The sequence below is a fragment of the Ammospiza caudacuta genome, chromosome 1 (genome assembly GCF_027887145.1).
Source record: "Ammospiza caudacuta isolate bAmmCau1 chromosome 1, bAmmCau1.pri, whole genome shotgun sequence".
Taxonomy (NCBI): domain Eukaryota; kingdom Metazoa; phylum Chordata; class Aves; order Passeriformes; family Passerellidae; genus Ammospiza; species Ammospiza caudacuta.
The window spans coordinates 44,715,990-44,725,785 of NC_080593.1; the positions used below are offsets into that span (position 1 = coordinate 44,715,990).

Here is a 9,796-nt window from a genome sequence, read left to right on the forward strand (position 1 = left end):
CGCAGCCCGAAGCCCTCTCGTCCCTGTCCCCGCCGGGCCACGGGCCCGGCACACGCCGCCCGGCACCCGCTTCAAACGGGCACGGAGGGGCGGGGACTGGCCGGCCCCCACCCGAGAGACCCCTTCCCCCCCGGAAAGCCCCTTCCTCACCGGGAGGCCCGTTCTCCACGGGGCCCAATGCCCGCACGGATGGGTCCCTGCTGGGCACCGGTGCCCGGCGCTCCCGATCCCGACAGACCCAAACCCGGCCCCACCGGAGCCCCCAACAAACCCGGCCCCTCACCCGCGCGGGAAAGCGGCGGTGCTGGCACTGCGCAGGCGCGGGGCGGGGTCGGCAGGGGAGGCGGGGCTGGGGTGCGGGGCCCCAGCGGATGTGGGCGGGGCGGGAGCGGGGGCTCCGCGTGGCTGCGCGGCCGCGCTCCGCCCGCAGGGGGCGCTGGGAGCGCGCGTGGGGGAGCGGGCGGGGCGAGCGCCTCCCTGAGGGCGGGGAGGGGAGGGAGCGGAACTTAGGGAATCGTACAGGGAAAACGCGTTGGGAGGGACCTGGAGCCTCAGCCTCCTCTGCCATGGGCAGGGACACATCCCACTGAATACCCTATACCCTATCCTGGCATTGGGCGCTGCCAGGGATGGGGCAGCCACAACCTCCTTGGGCACGCTGCTCCTCACCACTGTGACAGGAAAAAAATTCTTCCTAATATCTAACCTAAATTTCCCCTCTTTCAATTTGTGCCCTGTATTATTCAATTTATGCCTTATATATATTACTCTTTGTCCTATCACTGCAGTTCCTGACTGTGAGTCCCTCTCTGGCTTCCCTGCAGGCCCCCTTCAGTTACTTTGTATTGGGTTTGCAGGGCCTGGGTTTTGGTAGCTGGGGTGGCTTCTCTGAGCAGCTTCCAGAAGCTTCCTCTATGTCCGGCAGAGCCAACCCCTGGCAGATCCAAAGGTGGATTGGGCCAATTAGAAATGGCAGTAATGCCTCTGTGGTAATATATTTTAGAAGAAAGAAATCAAAAAAGTTGTGGTGCAGTGGTAATTGTGGCCAGAGAAGAGCAGAGTGAGTTGAGTTTTTCATCAACCATCACCCCAAGTCCTTCTCCACTGGGCTGCTCTCAATCGCTGCTGCACCCTACCTGGAGCTATGTCTGGCATTGCCGTGACCCAGGTGTTGGACCTTGCACCTCACTTCCATTCCTGTAGATTGTAGCTTCCAAGCTGTGGGCAAAAACATCAAATGCTCTCCTTCCAGAGCAGGGTCTGGAAGCCTGAACCACACTCTTGGCATCTGCCTGCATCATGACAGGGTAACCCTGCCTATGTACCCAATGCACCTCCCTTCCATTCCTAGTCACCACAGTGGCTTGCTGCTGTTTGCATAATACTGATAATGCCTGTAGAGGAGGGAGTCATTGGATTGGGAGATTTTCTTAGGAAAAGAGATCACAGCATCAATTAGGTCGGAAAAGACCTCTGAGATCACCAAGTCCATCCCATGACCCAACACCACCCTGCCAACCGGACTATGGCACCGCACCGAGAGCCACATCCAGTCTCTCCTTAAACACCTCCAGGGACAGTGGTACCTCCCATTGGAAAGTCCATTCCAATACCTAATCACCCTTTGTGTGAAGAAGTTCATCCTAAAAACTGTTTTGAATGAGAAAAGCACAAAAAGCCTGCCTGAAGTAGTGCATGTTTGTTGGCATCAAAATTTACAAGGAGACCACGTGGTGGCACTGTAGTCTTAAGAACTGAAGGGAAGCGTGTGTACAAGTCCGCTGTAATTGTTAGATTTTAGCTAGATGACCTAATAACTTAGGTCACTAAATACACTGGAATTCTTATATACGCTTTTTTTTTTTTTTTAACACTAATATAAATCATCTGGGATCAGTGTGAATTGCCTGAGATACAGCTTTTCCCATTGGTAAATGTAAACAAAATCAAATGTAATGACAACCCAAATAGCATATTTATTATTAGATTATTAATGACAAGCAGTTAAGAGCACTGGAGTTATCTTGCTGGTTATTTGATTATGCTGGTTCTTAGCCCATTTGTAAAACCCCAATTTTTTTCCCATCTGTTCTTTCAGTGTTGTGAAGAGGAATTTATTTTCCTTTTTCATTCTTCCAGGCTATTCTAAAAAATTAGGGATGGAGGTGAGAAAGGATCAAGAAGTCTAACAAAAAAGTTAGCCAACTTTAATGGATGGTATAATACAAAGTATTATAACAGTTATTGGCAGAGTCCTTAACTGAGTGCACCAGCAGTGCAACCAAATACTGTGTTTTCAATTGTCTCCTTGAATGTGGATCACAGTTCATTGCAGTCGCTGAAATATGACTTGTTTTCATGTGCTGAAGTGTGATGCCTCTCCAGTGAAGTGATGGGAACTCTTGGTAAGCTGCCGAAATGCTGGGCCACCAACCTCAGTTCCTCTTTCCTCTGAAGCTGCTTGTTGCTTAGAAAGATCCCTGATTAGAGGTCCATGCTGTAGAAGGATAGGGCAGTTTTGACATGACTCTCAGAAAGCTTGTCAGTGTCCCCACACGTTTGATTGTTGTGCTTTGCTCCCAAAAGGCTGACAAAGAGGCATTACTGTGTATGGCATCAAAGCCCTCCAGAGAAAGTGGTTTCCTAAAGGTGTTTTTCAGACCAAGAGAAAGTTCTTGTCAAGACAGAATAAAATATAAATTTTTTTTCATAAATGTATTCTGTAAGTAAAAAAAAAAAAATAACAAGCCTGACTAGAAGGCGTGTATTTCTCATTATGCTGATATATTTACCCATTTTTAAAGCATGTACTAAGTCCAGAAAGTAATTGATGCACAGGGCCTTAAAGAAGAGTATGCAGCTGAAAATCTTGTAAATGAGATCAGAAGGTGTGATATACTTCTGTTACACCTCTCATGTGGATGTAGTTCCAAAGTGGTGCTTAATATGACAAAATAAATAACACAAAACAAGTGGTTTGATAAGATTTCCCTATTTTACTTCCTGCTTTCACAAACACTTTCCACTGTAAAATTTCTTTGAGACTTCTTGAAACATTTGCTTCTTTGAAAATATTATTTTAAAGACTGGCTAGAGAAGTTGGGAAACAGAAATTGCCCTCCTGGACAGGAACAGCAAACAAAATATTCACTTTTTTTTTCCTGCCTCCAAAGTTGTTCAATACCATATGTCTTAGGGGAAATATAAGAACTGTTAGAAGGAGAAATTGGCCCAAATTAATTAATATTGTGATTATAGTATGGTCTTAAGCAGCTGAGTAGCCAAATATTAATTTCATGTTTTCTAAGTGCTTTACAGGTTCTGAGTTTTATGGAGAATCAGTCATATTTAACCACCAGTCTTACTAATTATGGAAATTTTTTGCTCTCTGTAAAACTCTCAAATGGCAAAAAAAAAAAAAAAAAAAAACCATTATCACAGCCCCCCAAATGTTACCAGCTTCTAAAACAAAAGAGAAATGGTCCATGCCCTTTGCCCTTGGCTCTGTAGAACAGGGAATATTTTTACTTATTCAGATGTTTTGTAAACTTAAATGTTTATAACTTATCTCTAAAAACATCTGTGTCAATCCAATTCAGAAATCATTTTCACATGTGTTTCACCACTGTTGTGGTGATAGCCATTATGCCTGCATTCATTTTTTTAAAAAGTTTTTCTCTTATGGAGGCTACAAAAAAGGCGAGCAAAATCACTGCACTAAAAATTAAAACACTCTTGACTCACTCTCCACTCTTGATCCAACCTGGTTAAAGCTCCATATGAAATATGTTTTTTAAAATACTGTCACCACACTGATTTTCTGATCAGCTATAGGACATTAGTTTTTTAATGATAGCTCAATTATATTATCTTTTTAGCATGAGTAGCATATAAAAGAACAGATGAGTAAAAGAGACCCTTCAGAAGTATCAAACCTGAAAGTCACTTAGGTATTAGCCCCTAGCAGTTAGAACCATTATGAGAAAGATCTAAGTGGTTAGGACTCAACCATACACAAAGGAAAATATACCATGAAATATCAGAGTCCATTCTAAGTGTATAAAATTTTCTGTTCTATGCTGTATGATGGACCTTAGTAATTTAGCATTATTTACAGAGATAGACAACCAGACTAGTAAAAAATATGACTGGAACTGAGTTTAAATGAGTGAGGTATCTTGTGTGATGCACAAAGTCAAGAGATGTTTCCAAAAAACCAGTGTAACTTTATAACCTCTAGTTCCCTTCAGAAAATCTGTTAGCCTGCTAGCTCAGGCCCCCAGTCAAGTAATTTGCTGCATCTTTTTCATATATTTACAAATACTCAAGTCTGTGAGCAAATGCAAACTTTGGTAAATGTGTATTCTGTGATTATTTTTTTTTTTCAGCTGCCTTAGAGACAATATCCAGGAGAGATTCAGCAGGCTTTCTACATAGAATTGATCTCAAGAGAGTCAATCCCATTTTTTCACTAGACACAGCTCATAATGCAGCAGAGACTTCTTGTTCTCCAGTAGATTGTGTGTAGGTGGAGCTTGCTCGTTCAGCTGTGTCAGCATAGAAAACAGGACAGTATTTAGACAAGTGGACTGCAATCTGCTTTCGGAAAAAGCTGCGAAGATATTTTCTAAATTTTTCTCCAGCAAAGGCATAGATTACAGGGTTGATACAACAATGGATCATTGAGATTGTTTCTGTCACTTGGATTGCCTTGTGCAGTTGACCATTTCCTTCACAAGTAGAGATGGAAAATACACCCTGAAAATCACGCAAGAGAATGCAGATGTTGTATGGTGCCCAGAAAAAAAAGTAGATAATCATGATAATGAAAATAAGCCTGACTGCTTTATGTTTCTTCTCATTCCTACATTGCAGTAATGTCTTTATAATTCGTGTGTAGCTGCAGATCATGATTAACATCGGAATAAAAAGTCCCAGAATGTTCATTTTTAAGGTGAGGAATTGCTTCCATGTATTTCTGTGCTCTGATGGATAATGAGCACTGCAAGTATAGCCTGAACTTTCCTCCTGAGTTTTGTGAAATACTACCCCAGGGACAGAAATAAGAATGGCAACAGCCCAAGTGATGACACTTGTGAGGATGCCGTAGGTAACTGTCCTGGCCTTCAAAGCAAACACCGCGTGCACTATGGCCAGGTACCTGTCCAGGGTCAGCAGGATTATGAAGAAGATGCCACTGTAGAAGCCAAGGAGGTAGACACCTGACAGAATTCGACAGAGCGCCTCCCCAAAAATCCAGTTGTGAACTGCGTAATAAGCCCAAAAGGGGAGAGAAAACACAAACAGCAGATCAGAAATCGCCAAGTTGAGCAGGTAGATGTCAGTCATACTCTTCAGCCTCTTGTATTTGACCAGGATAAGGACAACAAGCAGGTTGCCTGTCAGGCCAAATATCACCACTAAAGAATAAAGAGGTGGCAAAAATTTTGCTGCAAAGTGCTTTTCATCAGTTGCCGGGCAAGGTGTGGAATCACTGTAGTCAAATTCTGTTGTGAGTGGCCAGTCGGTGTAGTCTGTGGTTTCATTTCCCATGGTGTATTGGTCTGAAAAGGAGAAAAAAAAAAAAGACATAAACTAGAGGAATTAGAGGAATCTCCAGTGAGAATGAAACATGCTGAGGTTCTCATTTGAAATGATTTCTGCTGATGAGCATGCAAGCATTACGATGTCAAGAGAATGAAATTGCAGAGCTCCCAGGAAACTCATCCATACAGCTGTGCAGTCACACTGCTTCATGTTGGAAGTGTGCAGTGTGTCATTTCCCATGTGTGCATTGTCGTGTGCCTTTTTCCTTCTCAGTAGAGACTGCCAGCTGCCTAGCTAAGCCAGAAACAGAGGAATGGTGGATTGAATCTGAGCCATGGCTATTCTTGATTTAGGCACTCTGTGAGGGACTGGCCTTCCCTTGCTAGGAGTAAGGGCCTGGGAAGTGAGCATGCAGCAGAGCTGTGAAAGCTGTCAGGCAAATTCTGCTACACACTGGGAGCAGAGAAAGGCTGTGATTGTGATGTCAGCCCCTCCAGTCACCAAAGCCTCCCCTTTTCCCAAGACTCTGGTAGGACTGTGAGCCAGATGCAGAAGCATAGATTTGTTTAACTTGATCTCTGAAAAGCTCAGGACTACTGTCTTCTCACAGACTCCAGAAGAACACAGAAGAATTCCTGTGTGTCCCATGAGAAGCTGGGCAGAGGATTTTGTGAAGTGTCAGAGGACCAAAAGTGCTCCCTGGTCACTTGGTGAGGAAATGCAATCAATGCCTTTGGTAGCCACTCAGAAAGAGCTACTTGCTGTCTGTTTAAAGGGCTGCTCTGTCTTCCTGTGCATCATGACTGCTTTTATCAGACACTTCATGACAGACAGGTGGCTGCTCATGGCATGATGTTAGTTTTGAAATCAGCCTGTTCCTGGAAATGTCATGCCTGTTCTTAGACAAAGGCAACAGTGTCCGATGCAGAAGAGTTCAGGCAGTGCATCTGGTCCAGCTTGCTGTGTAATTCCTGAACACTCATGTCATGCACCTGTGTTCTCTCCTTTTCTGAATGCACTTTTTTCAGTGGTGTGCTCTGCCCTGTGTAATTGCAGACATCTTCTGCAGAGACCACACTCTCAAAACCACCACTATTTCATTCAGTCTGCACTTGAGCTCTGCAAGTTTAAATGTCACTGAAGAAACTCAGCCCATGTCTGGAGTGACTGAGACGCAGGCCCCTGCTCTGCTTTTTGGTACAAGCTCATACTGGTCCATTCTGACTTAGAGCTTGTTAAATCCCCAAAGCATCTCTTTGTGCCTGTAGATAAAACCACTCAGGAGAATAAACTATTTACTGCTGTAAAAACAAATTGCTGAAAATGCCAGTGTCCTTAATCAGTGTCCAAGTGGTTGACTTAGCTAAACCTAAGCTGAGGTCTTGGGGAAGGGGCTATTTTCTAGGTCTCTGACCTTAAAAATGAGGTTCTGCTGCCAGCTCCTGAGGGAGATTCTTATGCTGCACAATGCAGATATGCCTCTGCTCCAAAAGAGGAAGTTTTGTTGGAGCAAAATCTGCACCTTGTGCAAAAAGAAATGCTGCTTTTGCAAAAGGTTGTTATGCTCTTTCCCCTAGTTTTTGAGTCTGGCTACCAGCTCTGCTCCTAAGAATAATAAGAACAACAACATCTATGTTCAGACATTACTTTGGTATGTTGAGTATGGTGTAAAGTTTTCTTTTGGAGAATGAGGAGTAAGAGAATATCAGCAAATTGTAATTGTTTGGGTCTCAGCTTTGCTCAGATACAATTTCTTGATGACAAAATAAGTGCTGTCAACCTCTTCAAAGACCGTCTTTTAGGAAACTCGGGCAATCTCTATGAAACAGTTTTTTTTCCATAGTCATACTATGTAGCTATTACAATGCAGCAGTTATGGTTTTGTTGGTAAAGGAAGTGGCTGTGGCTCTGTCTGTTGTCAGTAAATATCTTGATTTCAAAGTAGCTAGGGGTTTATATTTCTTAAGTACTTTCAGCAACACTTTTTTTTAAAAGTGTGTTTGGTTTAAAACATTAAATTCTTTACTTCAAAACATTATGAGACTTGGGCATTACCCAAGTAAATATTCAAGATTTCCTTCAGCTGGACTTTCTAGATCCATGTGGCATGCCCTGACAGTACATCCCTGCACAGAGCTGAGTATCCTCATTTACAATGTCAGCCATGCTGTATATTGGGATTATGGGATGAGTGCCAGACCTAGCACTCCCTGTCTTGTTCATTTTGCACCTGTGGGATGGTCATGCATAAATATGAGTATGAAAAACAACTAAGTCATAAACCCAGAGTGGGATTTTATGAGTAGGTGATTGATAGGATTCATAGCAAAATGCTGCCTTGATATTACTGTGATAATTCTTTTTGTGACAGACCTTTCTTCCCATTAACTGCTATCTCAATGCCTTCTCTCTTTTCCCTCTGCCTTCCTGGAATGACTACCACATCTTCCCTGCATCTTGTCTCCTTCCTTACAACCCTTTTTGCATGCTTAAGCTATGGCTTCCCCTTTGAGCAGTTGCTTCTGATAACAAAGCCCCATTCCTTCAGCCCTTTGCTTCACAAGTCTCTCTGCAAAAATTTACTACTCTGAATTGAGTATAGTATCAAGCACATGGTGACAATGGAGACTAAAAATACTAATTTGGAATCCAGAAAAAATAACTATAAGCAGGTTTGTGGTTTAGCCTATAATCTTGATGTTTTAGGAGACACTGTTGGCTACTGGTTGGAACATTTCATTGGGTTAATCAGTGCACTAACTAGAGTAGGTTGTTCACCTAACTGGTGGGATCTGGGCTTATGTTTCCTGATCATTAAAAAAACCCTGAAAGGTAGTCAACAAAGATCTCTGAAGAAAAGATATTAAAAAAAAAAAAAACCTTCAATATAATTTTGAGTACAGTTTAGATAAATGCAATATTTCCAGAAACCTGCAATCTGCTATACAAATTCTGTTTCTCTGCTTGAGAAGAGTAGCAGTCGTGCATATTTTAAAAGAAAGGCTTACCATAGAAAAGATGAGTAAACTCGTGTCCCTGTTTCATGCTGAGTTTCAGGTCACAGCTTTCTGTGTTTTAAAAGGCAAAGATTTTATTAAAGTGACTTTCAGTTCATTTGCATAGTCCCATAAAATGGTAATAATTTTAAAGCTGTGGCAAATGGAGGTAAAGTGCTAAGTGTAAAGTCCTGCATGTAAACAGGATCCAATGAATCAGTGTCTAAAACACAACACTAGTTTTTCTGTAGTTATCCTATGAGAAGCATAAGTACTCTTAAATAACTCAACATTCAAACTGTTTTGTTTTGAAGTAACAGTTTTAAAATCAATATTTCTATCATTGCACATAATTTTCAGAGACAAAATCATGGAGGCATACTCCATTATGTTTCTTACTCAGATCAATCGCTAGAGATTTATTTCTTTCCCTACCTGGATGCTCTGCTCAAGTCTTCTAGTGATTTTGTCCTTTAAAAATAGTGTATTCAATTTAACATATATTATGCATTTTGCCAGCGTGCTTTTTAAAGATGAGTACACTGGCAGGATTCCACTAGTATGTTTCACTTCAGACATCATACTACCTATGTAGCTACTAAATGTAAAAAAAAAATAAAAGAGGCAAAGATGACTTACCATGTATCTTGTGGTGCAGGTGATGTCTTGTATTATTACAACATGAGTAATGCTAAAATAACTTGTCCGTCACAAAAAAGAAGGTCAAAAACACGTCTTCCTGTGTGAAGAAGGATGTATCAGTTTGAAAACTTCAAGCAAAAATATCTATTCTCATGTAAAAAAAATGAAGGAGCAGTTCTCTGGTTCTCTTTTTTCTAAAAATGGGTCATCAGATGTTACTTGTCTAACTCTTGAGGCGTGCAGATATGTTGAAATTCTAGAGGATCCTCCTAGGAGTTGAAGTTTCACAACCCAGCACTATAGTTTTAGAAAAAGGGTTTATAGTATTATTTTATCTTTTAGCTAACCTGTTTGAATCAAGAACAATTTACATGCGGTTCAGCCCTTTACATTTTTAAGTCGTTACGTTTCTTTTATGTTTTTTCTGTCCTTTAAGAAAATGTGAAACCTTTGAATAAAGTTTATGCGTCTATTCAGAATTACCTGCACTTTCTGTTGTCTTGCTCTGAGTTACAGTCCTTATATTTCAGAATAGTTGATCAATCCTATTTTTCTTTCACCTTGTCTTCTGGACTATGTTTTTTATTTTAATCCCTCTCATAAGCCTATAA

General features: G+C 41.8%; 1 protein-coding gene across 2 annotated transcripts; it reads right to left on the reverse strand.

Annotated features, from left to right (window-relative positions):
- Positions 1-2,033: 2,033 nt before the first annotated feature.
- LOC131560900 (C-C chemokine receptor type 5-like) lies at positions 2,034-9,796 on the reverse strand. 2 transcript variants are annotated; one of them, XM_058809910.1, is made up of 4 exons: positions 9,669-9,796; positions 9,183-9,282; positions 8,556-8,615; positions 2,034-5,564 (listed from the first exon to the last, which is right to left on the reverse strand). In XM_058809910.1, the coding sequence occupies exons 3-4, from the start codon at positions 8,590-8,592 to the stop codon at positions 4,483-4,485; spliced, it is 1,119 nt and encodes a 372-aa protein (XP_058665893.1). In that variant the 5' UTR covers positions 8,593-8,615; positions 9,183-9,282; positions 9,669-9,796; the 3' UTR covers positions 2,034-4,482. The 2 variants fall into 2 exon arrangements, with proteins under 2 accessions (XP_058665893.1, XP_058665901.1); XM_058809918.1 differs by lacking the exons at positions 8,556-8,615; positions 9,669-9,796 and having other exon boundaries at positions 9,183-9,349.

Excerpts from the sequence above, each read along its gene's own strand:
- LOC131560900 (XM_058809910.1), bottom strand. The coding sequence starts at position 8,592 with ATGAAACAGGGACACGAGTTTACTCATCTTTTCTATG. Across the intron at positions 5,565-8,555 it reads GTTTACTCATCTTTTCTATG|ACCAATACACCATGGGAAAT; the intron begins GTAAGCCTTTCT and ends TCTCCTTTTCAG.